This window comes from Trachypithecus francoisi, unplaced genomic scaffold (genome assembly GCF_009764315.1).
Source record: "Trachypithecus francoisi isolate TF-2019V2 unplaced genomic scaffold, Tfra_2.0 Lachesis_group15, whole genome shotgun sequence".
Taxonomy (NCBI): domain Eukaryota; kingdom Metazoa; phylum Chordata; class Mammalia; order Primates; family Cercopithecidae; genus Trachypithecus; species Trachypithecus francoisi.
The window spans coordinates 113,268,124-113,284,282 of NW_022681460.1; the positions used below are offsets into that span (position 1 = coordinate 113,268,124).

Consider the following 16,159-nt stretch of genomic DNA (forward strand, 5'->3'; position numbering starts at 1 on the left):
CCTGGGCCCTGCTTACCAATGCGGAAGTCGATGTAGCCCTCCCCGCCGCTCAGCACCAGCACGTTCCGCAGCTTCTGACCCTCCGCCTCCGAGGCAGGGGCAGCTGGCCCAGGGCCCTCAGCTGGGCTGTCCAGCACACTCCCGTTCAAGGTGGCCAGCACATTCCCTGGGATGGCAGAAGCGATTCAGGACAGTGGCCTCCTGGGGGAGGCGGCAGCCACTGGCGTGCAGGCGATGTGGATAGCAGGAGGGCCCAGCCTCACCTGGCACCGAGACAAAGAACTTCACGGCGTCGCGGTGCCCGTGGAAGCAGAGCTGGGCCTGTGCCATGGAACAGTAGGGGATGAAGCTGCTGGCTGCCCTGTCACTGCTGTCATCGCCGTACACGTGGATGATGCCCCCGGGACGGGCGCCCTCCCCAGAGGTGGGGGATGTCTTATTGGCTGCAGGGAGAGAACCCAGAGGCGCTGAGCCCGCATACAGATGGAGGGTGGGAGAGGCTCCTGTGGGGGGAGAGGAGGTGGCTGGGCTTACCTCGGAGCCCCAGGAGCTGGCCTCGGTGCAGGACCACAGCTGGGGACACAAGAGGAGCATGGGAGAAGAGGAGAGTGGTCAGCGTAGGGGCAGTGAGGCACCCTCCCAGGTGGCCCTGCAGAGCCACCTCTGGGAACCCATGGACACCTCTGGCAGCACCACTGTCCCTGCAGGGGTGCATGCCACTCACTCTCTGTCAGGGGGATGGAGATGACCACTCCGTTGCCGGTGCCCACCCAGAGCCGGCTGCCCGCGACAAGCAGGGCTGTGATGCGCACGAAGGAGAAACCCAGTTTGCCGGTGCCTGTGGGGGGGAGAGTGGTCAGGGCGGCTGGCCTTGAGCCCCCCGCCGCCCCACCTGGCACGGCACCTCACCCAGCATCTTGCTGACGTAGGGCTCGATGTCCACATCCTGTAGGTGCTGGTGCGTGTGTGCATGGTAGAGCCGCAGGGTGGAGTCCAGGCGGATGGACACCCATACGCCATCGCCGATCCACGCCAGCTGCCGCACCTGGCTCTCCCGCCGCGGGTGGGCGTCAAATGACTTCTGTGGAGTCATGGTTGCCCATCAACAGGGCTGGGGAGAGCAGAGGAAGTGGGCAGTCCCAAACCTGCCACAGCCCCAGGGCCACCTACAGCCCCCTCAGATCTCCTGCTTTGCGCCTGTTTGAGCCTGATTCATTGGCGGTACAGGGAGGATGGGACCCACATAGGGCTTTGTGGACTTCTGTATGGAAGGTGCTGGAGAGCTGCTGGCCGGCAGAAGCCTCTTCCCCTCCCTGGGGCCCCTGGCCAGCACTCGCCTCAATCTGCATGGTCTTGGGCTGGATGACGTGCACCTTGTTCTTGTAGCCACACCACACGCGGTCATACACAACAGCCATGCAGCGGATGGAGTGGTGCGGGTGGCCCAGGTCCATTAGGTGATAGTTGCTCAGATCCCACTGGCCATCTGGAGGGAGCCCCGGACACCTGCTCAGGCCTGGCCAGGCCCCACCTCTGCTCAGGACATCAGGGGTTGAGATACCCACTGCCAGGCTAAGGAGACGCCTGGAACCCCGGGAGTCCCTTGGCTAAACACTGCCAGGGCCATCAGCTGCCACCCACACACCCCGTGCTGCCAGGCCCCACCTTCACCACGGTGGAAGATGGCCAGGGTCCCGTCCGCCAGAGCCACCAGCACACGGCCTTTGACATGCCTGAAACAGGAATGTGGTGAGCCTGGTTTGGGCCAGGCTGTGCAGGCCCCCTCCGCCCTGTTCCCCCGTGACGCCCGGCCCTCAGCCTGGGTCACCCACACCAGGCTCAGCACGGAGTCCTTCAGCTTGATGGAGTGCAGGCATTTCTTCCAGTTGGCCACAGCCGAGTGCACGTAGAGCCTGTAGAAAGAAGTGGCAGTGGGCGAGGGACTCACCTAGGACCCCCCTCCACCTTGCCCTGGGCCCTTCCTACCAGCCGTTCTGGGCTCCCAGCCACATGGTGGGTGCAGCACTGCTGCCTGCTCCTGTGGGGTCCCCGCTGGGCTCCGGCTCTGGGTGCGTGCTGCTGCTGTCAGGCTCCGGCCCATTCTCACTGTGGGAAGGACGGTGGCTCCAGGGGGGCCACGGGGCATGCACCTGCCCCAAGACCCCTAGGCCCTTCCCACCTCTGCAAGCCTCCCCCTCCGCTCCTGCTCACCTGCCAGGCTGGGGGCCAGAGGATGGGGTGGGGGCTGGGTCAGTGAAGACGTGCTCTGTGAGAGGCCCGGGCCGCAAGGTGGCCGTCTCTGGCTCGCTGGGCCCAGGGTCTGGCACCTCTGTAGCCTCTGTGGCCTCCTCTGTGGACTGGGACGGGTTGACCTTCCCGTTGGCGATGGTGGCCACCTCCCCTGTGTTAGGAGAGGTGAGCTTGGGCTGGGCGGAAAGGTGGGAACGAGGGGATGGGGGAAACTCGCCCAGGACTCACCCTGCCCCTTGTCTAGCACCGGGGTGTCCCCTCGGGAGGAGCAGTTGCTCCGTGGCACATTGCAGCGGGTGGCACAGCCCACCAGGGTGATACCGGCCAGCACGCCGTCCACGCCCGGGTCCTCTGGGTTCACATCGCTGTCCAGGAACATCTCCCCGGGGGGGTAGTCGCTGTCACTGGCCGCTGGGGAGAGGGACGGCCCATCAGCCTGTGCTGGGGAACGCACTACTGCAAGGGCATGCCCAGCACTCATACAGGGGCAGAGGGAGCGGGAGCTGGCCTTCCACTCTCCCAGCAGACCCAGCTTCCACACATGGCTCCACCCACAGCCCACCCAGGACCCTCTGCCTGGAGGCCTGGAACTCCAGCAAGCCTGCTTTGTTGGGTGGGCCCCTGGGCCAGGGGAGCTGAGTAGTAAGACCCTGGTCCTGGGAGCAAACAACTTGTGATCCTGTGGCAGACCCTCAAGAACCCAGACGGCCCTGTGGTTTCACACCAGAGACCTGGCAGAGCCCTCAGCACCCCTTCATCCTCCCAGTGTTGGGGCTGGCCCAGAACATCACCAAGGTTACCGCTCACAGGGGTGACATGAAGCTCCTCACCCACACCCCCTTAGCCCCCGGTGAGGCCGTGAGATTTCGGCCCAACTGGAGGTTTCACATTCAGCATGAGGAAATGTTTTCCGGTGGTCCCCAAGTGATGCTTCAAGCTGCGGGTGATGCCTACCCCTCACCCTCTCACCAGGTGAGCGTGGGGTCCCGAGAAGGTAGGAAGAAGAGGCCGAGGCCACTGCGAGCTTCCTCCCAGAAACAGGGCCCAGCGCCTCACTTGACTGGGTGTTGCCCCTCCCACTGTCCACTGCCATGTTCCCGTGTCCACAGGACACCCCGAGAAGGTGGGTGCTGTGTGGCAGGGCTTTTACTTAGCTTGCTAGTAAAAGGGAGTGGCGCCCAAGTGGAAACGCCCACTCCAGCCGCTCACCAGGGATGCTGGAGATACACAGTACGTGCGCGTTGCAGACGGTGAACTGGTCCACCACAGTGCCCGGCTGGTTGGCATCGATGATCACCACCTTGCTGGTGGTCAGGGTGCTGGTCAGGATCCACACCCGGCTGGAGGTGGCGTCCATTTCAGGGAGCTCCTTGGCCTGTTTCAGGGCACGGGATCAAGGTCAGAGCCCGAGCTTGAGTCTACCCGGCAGCAGCAAGGGGCCATGGGACTCCCAGAATCTGTCAGGATCCAGCCTTGACTGTAGCTTGAGGGGACATGGCTGTCCTTCCCCCGGGGCCAGAGCAATGCGGACTCAGGACTGCACTCTAAAGCGCTTGCATACCCGGTTTCGTCTCCACAGAGAAAGCCGCTGAGCTCCAAGAGGCCCAAGCTGGGCCATAAAACTAAGCCTCCGACCACTAGGAAGCAAGCTCTGCCACTCCAGGCCACTTGGGAGGTCGGGGAGAGGGAAACGGAGAGGAGGGGAGGGGGAGGAGATGGGGGAGGAGGAGGGGAGGGGAAGAGGGCCCACCCCAGCCCCATTCCCAGCCAGGGGACCGAGACTGCTGGATGGCACTCGGAAAGGGGAGGGGAGGGGAGGGCCACCCCAGCTGCAGCCCCATTCCCAGCCACGTGGGCCAAGACTCCTACTGAAAACCCAGAAGGCGGCTCCGTCCTGGAGAGGGAAGACACTGCTTCCCGAAGTCCAGGGGCCCCTGTGCTGCCCTGCTTCCGGGTGCTGGCCTGTGTCTCACTCCCAGCATGCTCTGCGGCTGAGCTGTCCTGAGACTAAGCCAGGGAGGTGCCCGGTGGCCTCCGCCATACTCACCTTCTTCTTCTCGGGAGACCCGTGGGCGCTCTTGGGCTCACTGTCTCCTTCGCGGTCGCAGGTCAGGGGGTCGCGGCCTGGCACTGGCTTGACTCCATTCCCACCGTCGTCCTCATTGGGCCTCCACCCGCTCAGGTTGACGCCCGCAGCACACCACAGCTGCAAGGGCAGGGCCGGGGTCGGGTGTCACCGGCGCTCCCAGCCTCCAGCCCGCCCAGCCGGCCTGAATGGGGTGCTCGCCGGCTCACCTTCATGGTGGGGTCCTTCTCCACCAGAGGGCGGCAGTACACGGGCACCGGCACGTTCTTCATCCGCGTGTCCTCCTGGCCCCCGTTGGGACTCAGCTGCAGGGAGCAGGGAGGCGCCGTGGGCACGAGCCATGGCTCCTACCCATCCCTCCAGAAACCTTAAGCCGAGCTGCCAGCTTCTGGCGGCAGAGCCACCTCAAGACTGGAGGCAGGTGGGGGCGTGGGAGCCGCGGGGCTCCTCCTCCCACTCTCCAGACCCCTGCCCAGGAGGCTTACTAGGAAGCTGCCAGGCCCCTGCCCCGCCCTCGCCCCGCCCACAGAGCCCCGCCCCTTACCCACGCCCCGCCCCCGCGGGGCCCCGCCCGGTCCCCGAAGCGCCCCGCCCGCACCTGTTTGTACTTGGCGGGCAGGCTCCAGCCGCAGGCCTGCAGACGGCCGTCGTCGTTACGCACGTGCTCACGCACCTGGCGGTACTGCTCGCGCTTCTGCTCTCGACGAGCGGAGGACGTGCAGTCGCTGAGTGGAAGAATGATGGGTGATGTCTGTCCAGGGTGAGCAGCGGCCGAGCAGCAGGCACCCACAGTGCCCCAGGCTTGCCCTGGGGGAGGTCACGGCAGGGAGGCCCATCCTCGCCTTTTCCCGGCCACCGAGTGCCCAGTTGGGGAGGGTGGCCTTCTCAGCACCGGGTATGCCCCTGGGCTTGGAGGCCACAGCTGGCACCTGCTCGACCCAGGGGCTGCTCTTCGGCCACAGTCACTGAGGGCTCCACGGACCGGGACCTGGAGTACCGCCAGGGCACAGGCGCGGCCAGCGACTCCTTGCTGGACATACGCCTGAAATGGCTCCTTGCTGCAGAGGCCACCGTGGAGCCCAGTGCAGCTCCCTGACTGTTGGTGTGCACAGCCTCTGCCAAGGGACATCCTGAACCAAACACTGCGGAGCCAAAGCAGCCCAGCTCCCCACTGCAGGGAGGGGCAGGCAGTGTGCAGGGAGAGGTCACGACCCCTGGCATGTGGCCAGCAAGGTGGAGGCTGTCCTCAAAGTCCTGCTTCAGGTCCTGGAGGGGAGGGGCCTCAGGACAGGGCCTCCCCAACCCCATTGCAGGCCACTAGTGGGGACCATGGGACACTCACTCGTCAGGGAAGAATTCCAGGGGCCGGCTGCCCGCTGAGATTGGGCACATGGCATGGCTGCGGCGCTGGCTGAAGCCAGCCGTGGTAGGCGACTTGTAGTGGATATTCACCGAGGGGTAGGGGCGCTTGGCCGGAGGGGGGCTGGAGGAGGAGCTGAAGAGGCGGCTGAAGCTGCCGGAGGCACAGGGAGGTGAGGGGTGGGCAAAGGACCAGGGAACTTCCCTGCCCCTTCCCCTGCAGCTGCTGCCCACACCCCCTGGGGGCCCCCAGCTTACAACTGCCAGATGGTGGACTTCTTCTTCTCCTGGACGGATGGGTGCTCTCGGGACGCTCTGCGGGGGAGGGCATAGGGAGCAGCCTGCTAGCACCCTCACGCCTCCCTTGCCTGGCACTCTCTGGGCTCCCACCAGGAAGCACTCAGCACACTTCAGTCCCCCCAGAAGACAGGGAGGTGCCGAGGAGGGAGCCGCAGTTCTGCCATCAGAGATGACCCCACAGCCCTTCCTGGGGCGGCCGCAACTCCCACCTGATCATCTCGGTCCACCGCACGGCCTCCTGCAGCTCCATCAGCCGCTCCTTGTACTGGTTCCGCTCCATGAGCACACGGGCCATCTCTACCCGCGTGAAGCGGCGGCGCTGGGCCATGGGGATTTTGTCCTGTGGAGGAGAGAGGCACAGAGGCTCAATCAGCCCTTGGAGGCCGCGTCACACCTGCTTCCTCCTGGGGTGCCTCCACCGGGGCAGGGTCGTGGCCTCCAGCTATAGGTGGATCTCAGTAGCAATTTCCTGCAGATCCTCGGGCAAGAAGTGGTGTGGAGGGGTGTCAGCAAGGGGGGAGGGGAACCCGGAGTCAGCCTGACCCTGCCAGGGCTGCCATGACACGCGTGAGAGGCACGATGTGGGTGACTTTCCCTGCATTTCCGTGGAGGCCCCAAATGCCTCAGGTGAGGTGCAGGTGGGACTACTCCAGTGTGAAATGAGTAGATGGGGCGCTCTAGGAAGGGTCCAGCCGGCTGAACACTTTGGGTTCTGACAGACCCATGTGGGGTCTGTGGTCTGCTCCCCTACACAGGGCTGCTCAGCAGAGCTGCCAGGGAGTAAGGAAGTGCGAGTCCCCACAGGGCCCTGGCACTCAGCACTCTGTGCTTGCAGGTGCACGTCCAGCCTCAGGCCGTGACAAGGGGCAGAGGCCCAGGACCGGTGGCACCCTCGGCTCATGCAGGAGGGGCTGTAGGGGGGACATGACTCGCTTTCTACTTGTGTTTCTCCTAGAACGTGGGGAGTGCGGGGTGTACGGGATGACCCGAGACATACAACCTCACTTTATCGTCACCACGGCGCCCAGGTGACTGAGCTAGTGCAGGTGAGGCCAGCATCCGCCCTGGGGCCGGGCCTGCTCTCCTTAAGGAAGGAGGCCAGTGGCCAACTGACAGGCAGTGCTCCCTCTAGTCTGTCCCCTGGAGGGGGTAGTGGTTCTAAAGGGGAGGGCTGGCAACGCCCAGGCAGCAGAGAGCTTGCCCGAGGGCCTCCCGGGCTCCTCAGGGGTGGGGTAGGTCCTGAAAAGGGGACAGCAGGTGACTGACTTGGAGCACTGGCCAGGCTGCGAAGCCAGGGAGACCCACTTATGACCATACAAAAGGCATGCACCAGGACTTGGGTGCTGACAGGTGACCCGGCGTCCTGCCAGGGCTGTGGTCCTGCCCAAGGGCCTGGTTCTGATTCTATGTGGTCTCGGGAGTGGGGCGGCAGATGATGCCGTTGGGGTCAGGTGTCACCCAGGAGAGGTGGGAGAGCTGTCAGCCCAGAAGAGCAGGCGAGTCCCCAGGAGCCTGCCTGGGCCCCCTGCCCGTGCCCCCAGTCCTGCATGTGAATAGTGGGCTATACTGATTCTGTACAGAGACAGAGGGCTGGTGAGTCCCCGGGAGCTGCCCCCATGCCCATGCCCTGAGTGTGAATAGTAGGATATACCGTGTGTGAACAGTGACATGTACCGCTCGTGAATGCTGGATGGTGGCCGCCCCACCCGTGAATGCTGGATGGTGGCCGCCCCACCCGTGGATGGTGGATGGTGGCCGCCCCGCCCGTGGATGCTGGATGGTGGCCGCCCCGCCCGTGGATGCTGGGTGGTGGCCGCCCCGCCCGTGGATGGTGGGTGGTGGCCGCCCCGCCCGTGGATGCTGGGTGGTGGCCGCCCCGCCGTGGATGCTGGGTGGTGGCCGCCCCGCCCGTGGATGCTGGGTGGTGGCCGCCCCGCCCGTGGATGCTGGGTGGTGGCCGCCCCGCCCGTGGATGCTGGATGGTGGCCGCCCCGCCCGTGGATGCTGGATGGTGGCCGCCCCGCCTGTGGATGGTGGCCGCCCCGCCTGTGAAGAGTGAAGAGTGGATGTACCGATTCTGTACAGAGATAGCTGCTTACATCCTCCGCCTCTTCTTTGGGTTCACGGCGGGCAATGATGGCCTCGGACTTCACTCTGCAGGAAAGGGAAGGAGGTAGGGAGGGTGAGGACCTCCCAGGGGCCTCCGGAACACACAGTGGGCAGTGCCCGCCCCGAACTTATGTCCTTGTCTCTGTGCAAGGCTGGGAGCTCTCCCCACAGGGACCCCTGCAGCAGCTATCTGGTTCAGGGCCCTGAACGCTTCTGCCGGTTCCCTGGGGGCAGGTGGCCCTGCGCCACTGCTGCACAAGTACCCTGAAGCCCAGCCTTCCATCCTGGCTGCCCGGGGATGCAGAGGAGGGTGAAGCACAGTGGCCCTGGCTTGGCAAACCCAGAGCAGATCTGGGTCCCTTCTTGGACAGAGGCATGGTCTCGGGGCCCCCACATGTCCTCTGCCCATCAGAGAAGGGCTGGAGCCCCAACATACAGCTCTCTAGGGACCGCGGCCAAACCTTGGCTGATCAAAGGGCTGGAGGAGTAGGATGGTGGGAGCTGCAGCCGAGCCCCGCATGATGCTGTGCTGGGAAGGAACACATGAGACAGGCCCAGTGTGCGCTGTAGGAGGCTCAGGAGGAGACCACGGCCCCACTCGGCTGGTTGGGGTGGAGTGGCTGTGAGCTGGAGCTGGGTAGGCAGGCTGTGCACAAAGCCACTCGGGTTGGAGAGCAGGCACTGGAGGAGGCAGCCACTCCGGAACCCTGAGGCTGGGGTCCCTCTGTGACCAGCTTTCCATGCCCCACCCTCACCTTTTCAGTTCCTCTTCCAGCTCCTTGATGCGGTTTTCCAGCTTGACTTTGGCCTGCTTGGCAGCCTCCAGCTCGCCCCTCAGCACCTCCTGCTCCCCAGACAGCTGGTCGACCTTGGCAATCAGGTCATTCTTCACCACGTTCAAGGCATTTCTTTGAAAAAGCAGAAAGATGGGAGCGCTGCGAGGGCGGCATACGGGTATGTGAAGGGGCCTTCCCGGGGCGCCTGCACTTCTGCCCTGGAGAAGGCACAGCCTGGTCAAGAAGGTGGCTGAATGGGAGACCCATCCCCATCTGAGCTAAACTCTATAGTCACCCTCGTTAGAGGCTCCTGGAGATAAGCTTCCTAAAGAAACCAGGCGGAGCCCTGCTCCAAGCTCCTCCCGCCCGAGATGAGGACAGCTGCTGGCGTTGGAGTCAGGTCCTCCCCCAGGCGCCCTCTGGCCCAGCTCACTCTCCAGCCCTGGTGAGGAGGGCTGCCTCAGCCCCACCACACAGGAGAAGGGCACTCTTACTTGGTTTCTAGAAGTTGTGAGTTTTCCAGTAGCAGATTCCCCACTTCTTTGCCCATTCCTGAAACAGAAGGTGTGGAGGTTTCACCTATGCCCTTCAAGATAGGACCCTGATGCTGCCGCACCTGCCTCAGGGCAACGCTTCTGAAGAGGGTAGCTGGCTGGGGGTGACACCCGATATTCAGGGAGCAGGGGCCATGAAGGGCGGGGCTCGTGCCGGGCCCAGTCTGCGCACAGAACAGGTTCCCAGGCCTGGGGTGGTTCCTGTGTCCAACCAACGTCACCGGCCGGCTGGCCTGATGCAGGCCCCTGAATGGCCGCTGTGCCACCACCTCAGAGCCCCCAGCAGGTCCGTCACCAGGCAGGCCCTCTCAGAGCCACCACCCTCAGGCGAGTGATGTTGGAGCTGCAGTGAGGGGACTGGTGGGCGAGGAGAGGCCTGGCCCTCACGGCAGGGCCAGCAGGGCTAGGATGCAGCGATGGGGCGCGGCTGTGAGGACAGGGCTCCCTGGCTCCCTGGCAGGACTGATGGCTCCTCTACCACCAGGCCCCAAGTGGACCTGAACTGAGCTCCCTGCAAACATGCCCCGGAAACCCCAAAAGGATGGAAAGAAACTCCAAGGTCCTGCCCTCCCACACACTCCCCCACTGTCTACGCAGTCATGAAACAGCATCACACGCCTCTGTGCCTGGGCTCAGGGGTCCTGCCTGCTGTCTCTATTATAACCTCCCTTGCCTCAAACATGGGCCTTCCTCCCCTGCCCTGCACTTGTGGGGGTTCAGAGAGGCTGGGGCTGCCCTCCTCGGGCCTTCAAGTCTGTCTCTTGGTGGAAGTTGCCACCTCCCACAGCCCAGAGGCAGCCTGGACAGAGCGAGCTTCACCCAGGGCTGCCCCCCCGACCCTGGCAGCCCCAACACTGTCCCCATCATGCAGAACAAAGCAAACAGCTCATGAAGCAGGAGACCATGTGGGGGTGGAGGAGCGACGCGCGCTGGAGCGGGGCCTCAGCCTTACCAAAGAAATCATCGCGCACTAGGGAGCCGTCCCCGTCCCACAGGAGATGGGCAACCAGGGCGGGAGGAGAGGGAGAAAGGGAGAGAAGAGAAGCGCGTTAAGCCCGTGTGGACAGCAGGCTGGGAGGAATTCAGAGCTGGGTCTGCTGGGTTAGGGTGGGTGCAGGAGGGAGTTAGAGGGCAGGAGATGGGATGGAGCCAGCTACTCCTTCTGGAAAGTTTATCCTTGGGGTTACATGAAGACTACCAGGCCAACGTCACCTGTGGGGCAGGCAGCTAACAGCTCACCCCAAATGCTGGGCTGGGTGGGGCTGAGGACGGAAGGCACCCCTGTGGGAACAGGCTGTGCCTGGAGGCTGGGGGGGCTGTACCTGGACAGCCTCTGGGTGGTCCATCCCACTCTGGGTGGGGCCTTGGAGCCTCCTGCTGTGCAGCCAGAGAGCAGGACTCAACCTGTCCACCCAGGTGGGGAGGGGGCCCCGGGCTGGGCTTGGTAGGGGCCTCAAGGACCCCTGACTTCTATGGTGTGCCTGACAGCAGGGGAGGCCCCAGAGCTGGCCTTGGCCATGTCCCATCACTGCTGTGCGTGTCTCAGGGCTCTGCAGGGCCTTCAGAAATGGCCCGCGGGGGACTCTTCAGGCAGGGGGGTTTGGATATCCAGGTCATTGTCAAGTGGCTGGTGGAGCAAACTGAACAAGCTTCCGAGCGGCGGTGGCTGCGAGCAGAAGCACAGGCACTGCGACGACGTGGGGGGCCGTCCACACAGCCATGGTGACGGGAGAGCTCGGGGCATCCCCCGTCCACCCACTCCCACCCCCACACAGACGGGAGACAGGAGAGAGACTCACCCGAGAACTCCCCTGGCGTGTCCAGCGAGGCACAAAGAGGCAGGGGGAGGAAGGGACAAAGGTCAATTAGTGACTGGAACACAACAAAATAAAGAAATGCTTATTGCAGAAAACCCAGCAATGCTTCGGCCACTCCCATGTTGCAGGGCAGGAGAGAACAGGTGCAGCCTCCAGCAGGTCTGGATGCCCTGTGCCCCCGGGCAGAAGCCTGCAGGGAACGGGGCCCAGGCGCCGTGGTCCAGCCCAGGCCTGCGTTGCTGACCCCTGACCCTAAAGCCTGCTCCCCTCGGCTCCCATCACCCATCAGGAGGGCAGGCCCCCTGCAGCCCCCATGATGCAGGCCTGTGAAGAGGAGTGTGTGTGTGGCAGGGTGTGGCAGGTGCCCAGCCTCCAAAAGCCCCCCAGCGTGGGCGAGGGAGAGAGTGGCATGGGAGACAACGCAGACGCAGGCCTGGAGCTGGACTCCTAGGCTCCTGGGTCAGCCCGGGTAGGGCAGGACCTCGGTGAAGGATGACTGAAAACAACGGGAGCAAGGGCCCCACTGTGGAGGGCGGAGAGAACACGCCAGAAAGCAGAGGAGGGGTGGGGAGCATGAGGCGGGCGGGGCATCCTCACTGAGTCCTGGCCCCCGCCCTGCACGGGAGGCTGGTGAGGGAAACGCTCTGCGGGAAACACCAGCAGAGGTGAGGACGCGGTTCTGCTCTATTTGGTTATTTCACATAGAAAGGAGAATGGCATGAAAAAGTCACTTGATCTGGATGACAAAAGGGTTGTTTGTTATAGGAATTCCAATAATAAGGCAATTTCCAGTCAAAGGGCAGATGTCCTTCTCTCATCTCGGCTTCTCAGGGCAGCCGCTGCTAACGGCCAATATTCTCCTCTCAGGTCTCCTTCTAGATAAGCAACAGGCTTCAAAGAACAAAATCGGGACCGCGTTTTCCATCTCTCCGGGAACACATTCCTGTGTTCCACTCAGCCATGTCATGGGACACTCCTGTGCTGAGGCTCCTGGTTGCCTTTATTTTTTGAGACGGGGTCTCACTTTGTTGCTCAGGCTGGAGTGCAGTGGCACTATCCTAGCTCACTGCAATGTCGACCTCCCAGGCTCAAGAGGTCCTCCCACCTCAGCCTCCTGAGTAGCTGGGTCTACAAGAGCATGCCACCACGCCCGGCTAACCATGGTGTGTGTGTTTTTTTGTTTTGTTTTGTTTTTCAGTAGAAATGAGATCTCACTATGTTGCCCAGGCTGGTCTTCAAGTCCTGAGCTCAAGCAATCTGCCCACCTTGGCCTCCAAAAGTGCTGGGATTATGGGTGTGAGCCACCGTGCCTGACCCTGGTTCCTTTTTTTTTTTTTTTTTTTAGATGGGGTCTTGCTCTGTCACCCACGTTGGAGTGAAGTGGCACGATCTCGGCTCACTGCAACCTTCACCTCCCAGGCTGAAGCAGTCCTCCCCAGGAGCCTCCCAAGTAGCTGGGGCCACAGGTGCGCACCACCACGCCCAGCTAAGTATTTGGTAGAGATGCGGTTTCACCATGTGGCCCGGGCTGGTCTCGAACTCCTGAGCTCAAATAATCCGCCTGCCTCGGCAGGCATGAGCCACCCCCGCCCCGGCCTGGTTGCTTTTAATGCCCTGTCGTGTTTCTCTATGGGAATATCTCATCATCTATCACTGCCTGTTCCCCCGAGACTTGGTGTCCCTGTGTGTGGGCTTGAGGTACTTTTCAGCCCTGTGACTGCCCGACTGCTCCCTCGAAGGCTGCACCTCCAGCTGCTGCTGCATCGCCACTGCCACCTGCCAGTGCTCGGTGGGGCTGCACCCATCACCTCTGGCTGGCGTGTAGGGCAGCACCTGCTGCACCCTAGACAGCCTCGATTGTCTTATTTTCAATCCTTTAGGGAAAAATTTTCTTGATTTTCTCTTTATTTCTTTATTATTTCTGAAATTGAGCATCTTTTCAGATGTTTATTGGTATAGCCTGTAAATGTCCTTTTTCTTTTTTCTTTCTTTCTTTTTTTTTTTTTTTGAGAGTCTCACTCTTTCACCAGGCTGGAGTGCAATGGCGTGATCTCGGCTCACTGCAACCTCCACCTCCCAGGTTCAAGTGATTCTCCTGCCTTAGTCTTCTGAGTAGCTGGGACTACAGGCATGCACCACCATGGCTGGGGAATTTTTGTATTTTTAGTAGAGACGGGGTTTCACCATGTAGGCCAGGATGGTCTCGATCTCTTGACCTCGTGATCCGCCCGCCTCGGCCTCCCAAAGTGCTGGGATGACAGGCGTGGGCCGGCCAAATTTCCTACTTTATCTTCTGACAATTCCTATTGTACTTGGCTTCTTTTCTTTCTTTTTTTAATCGTCAAGGACTTGCTCTGTTGCCCAGGCTGGAGTGCAGTGGTGCGATCACGACTCCCGTTCCTCCCGCCTCAGCCTCCTGAGTGGATGGCATGATTCTCAGGCTACACACTAAACTCAACTTGAGCTTGTGGCTGCTACATGTGTGCACCACAATGCCCGGCTAATTTTTGTATGTTTTTGTAGAGAGGGGGTCTCCCTATGTTGCCCAGGCTGGTCTTGAATTCCTGAGCTCAAGTGATCCTCCTGCCTTAGCTTCCCAAAGTGCTGGGATTACAGGTGTGTGTCACCATGCAGGCCTTTATTTTAATTTTAATGATGTCTCCATCATTAGCCACAGTTGTCATTATTTTCCTTTATGGCTTTGGTCACATAGAGGGGCTCAGATTATGAAAATATTCTCCAATAGCCTTTTCCAGTTATTTTTTCTGTCCTTCTCCTTTTCCTTCTCCTTCTCCTTCTTCTTCTTCTTCTTTTTTTTTTTTTTAAGACAGAGTCTTGCTCTGTCACCCAGGCTGGAGTGCAGTGGCACGATCTCAGCTCACTACAACTTCCGCCACCTGGGTTCATGCAATTCTCCTGCCTCAGACTCCCGAGTAGCTGAGATTACAGGCACTTGCCACCACGCTCAGCTAATTTTTTTTTTTTTTTAATTTCTAGTAGAAACGGGGTTTCACCACGTTGGCCAAGATAGTTTCGATCTCTTGACCGCCTCAGCCTCCCAAAGTGCTGGGATTACGGGCGTGAGCCACCGCGCCTGGCCCCTTTTCCAGTTCTACTATCCTTTGTTGACATTCTTATTTTTCTGAGACAGGCTCTTGCTCTGTCCCCCACGCTGAAGTACAGTGGTGCAATCATGGCTCACAATATCCTTGAACTCCCAGGCTCAAGTGATCCTCCCACCTCAGACTCCCAAGTAGCTGGGACCACAGGTGGGAGCACGCCTGGCTCCATTCTGTTGTCCTCGTAATTGTGTGCTTAGATCTTTAATCCACCTGGAAATCACTGCTCTTTACGGGGAGGTTAGGCTTAGACTTCATTGTACACAAGCAGCAACTAAGGCAGTATGTTTACTGACTCATCCGCCCATTTTCCACGGTTTGAGATGCCACACTTGTCATACATAGGTGGATTCCCCATGGCTCCAGGTCTGTCTTAGCTCTTGGTCCTGAACTCATGAACTCGTATCGCAGGTTTGTTGCTGCCTGCCTCAACTGCCACAGTTTTATGTGGAATCCTGCAAGCTTGTTCTCTCCCCATATTTTCTGGAATATTCTCACATGTTTCCTCTACTGGACCAACTTCAGATCCATTCATAGAGTTCCAGAAAAATCTCCAACAAGCATGGGGGTATTTTTACTGGTAATGAATGGATTCCCGTGGGAACGGTGGGCTGCCTGTGACGTCAGCAGACAGCTCACAGGGCGTGTCTTCGGGTCTGGGCATGTGGCATCACCCTCTGCGCGTACGGCTTCTTTTCTGTCCTTCAGTGGTGCTTCCGAATCTTACACAGGCTTGTCTTTTCTCAAGGTTATTTGTGGATATTTTCTTCCTCTTTTTCTGAGATGGAGTCTCACTCTGGAGTGCAGTGGCATGATCTCAGCTCACTGCAACCTTCATCTCCCAGGTTCAAGCGATTCTCCTGCCTTAGCCTCCTGAGGAGCTGGGACTACAGAGCCTGCCACCACGCCCGGGTAATTTTTGTATTTTTAGTAGAGACAGGTTTCACCATGTTGGCCAGGGTGGTCTTGAACTCCTGACCTTGTGATCCGCCCGCCTTGGCCTCCCAAAGTGCTGGGATGACAGGCGTGAGCCACCGCGCCCAGCCTATCTGTGGACAGTTTCTATGTCTGGCTACTACGTCGGTGGAATCTCTCCTCAGGGCTGCCTCGTCCGTGCAGAGCAGAGCGGAGAGAAAGATCAGCTGTGCAGATTCCAGATTCCAGTTCAGCAATGCAAGGCACGTAGTATAACTTCTCTGTTAGTCATTTGTAAAACAGAAAAATAAGTTCCTCAGTGCATATTTGCTGTAAAATTCCCACCAGGTAGTGTGGTAATAGCTGGTACAGCTCCCAGCACCAGCCATGTGCTCAGTGAGTATTAATTCCCTTACTCCCTATTACGCCGTTTTTTTTTTTTTTTAAGACAGAGTTTCACACTTGTTGCCCAGGCTGCAGTGTAGTGGTGCCATCTTGGCTCACTGCAACCTTTGCCTCCTAGGTTTTTTTTTTTTGAGACGGAGTCTCGCTCTGTCACCCAGGCTGGAGTGCAGTGGCCGGATCTCAGCTCACTGCAAGCTCCGCCTCCCGGGTTCACGCCATTCTCCTGCCTCAGCCTCCCGAGTAGCTGGGACTACAGGCGCCGCCACCTCGCCCGGCTAGTTTTTTATATTTTTAATAGAGACGGGGTTTCACCGTGTTAGCCAGGATGGTCTCGATCTCCTGACCTTGTGATCCGCCCGTCTCGGCCTCCCAAAGTGCTGGGATTACAGGCTTGAGCCCACCGCGCCCGGCCAGCCTCCTAGGTTTAAGCAATTCTCCTGCCTCAGCCTCCTGAGTAGCTGGGATTACA

At 60.6% G+C, this 16,159-nt stretch overlaps 1 protein-coding gene across 14 annotated transcripts in view; it reads right to left on the reverse strand.

Annotated features, from left to right (window-relative positions):
- The window catches only part of MAPK8IP3 (mitogen-activated protein kinase 8 interacting protein 3), a 63,265-nt gene that overhangs the window by 1,656 nt on the left and 45,450 nt on the right, over positions 1–16,159 (reverse strand). For 5 of the 14 annotated variants that reach the window (XM_033236216.1, XM_033236206.1, XM_033236215.1 and 2 more), the window contains 22 exons: positions 11,234–11,245; positions 10,387–10,404; positions 9,375–9,432; positions 8,860–9,012; positions 8,068–8,149; positions 6,205–6,335; positions 5,954–6,010; positions 5,679–5,849; positions 4,935–5,061; positions 4,546–4,641; positions 4,298–4,456; positions 3,460–3,625; positions 2,479–2,661; positions 2,212–2,401; positions 1,987–2,106; positions 1,833–1,913; positions 1,666–1,733; positions 1,338–1,486; positions 910–1,081; positions 725–838; positions 264–503; positions 17–166 (listed from right to left, as the gene is read on the reverse strand). In XM_033236216.1, the coding sequence (XP_033092107.1) occupies positions 17–166; positions 264–503; positions 725–838; positions 910–1,081; positions 1,338–1,486; positions 1,666–1,733; positions 1,833–1,913; positions 1,987–2,106; positions 2,212–2,401; positions 2,479–2,661; positions 3,460–3,625; positions 4,298–4,456; positions 4,546–4,641; positions 4,935–5,061; positions 5,679–5,849; positions 5,954–6,010; positions 6,205–6,335; positions 8,068–8,149; positions 8,860–9,012; positions 9,375–9,432; positions 10,387–10,404; positions 11,234–11,245 (2,697 nt within the window). Of the gene's footprint in view, positions 1–16; positions 167–263; positions 504–534; positions 574–724; positions 839–909; positions 1,082–1,337; positions 1,487–1,665; positions 1,734–1,832; positions 1,914–1,986; positions 2,107–2,211; positions 2,402–2,478; positions 2,662–3,459; positions 3,626–4,297; positions 4,457–4,545; positions 4,642–4,934; positions 5,062–5,678; positions 5,850–5,953; positions 6,011–6,204; positions 6,336–8,067; positions 8,150–8,859; positions 9,013–9,374; positions 9,433–10,386; positions 10,405–11,233; positions 11,246–16,159 lie in introns of all 14 variants that reach the window. The other 9 variants (XM_033236218.1, XM_033236210.1, XM_033236217.1 and 6 more) reach the window with 6 other exon arrangements.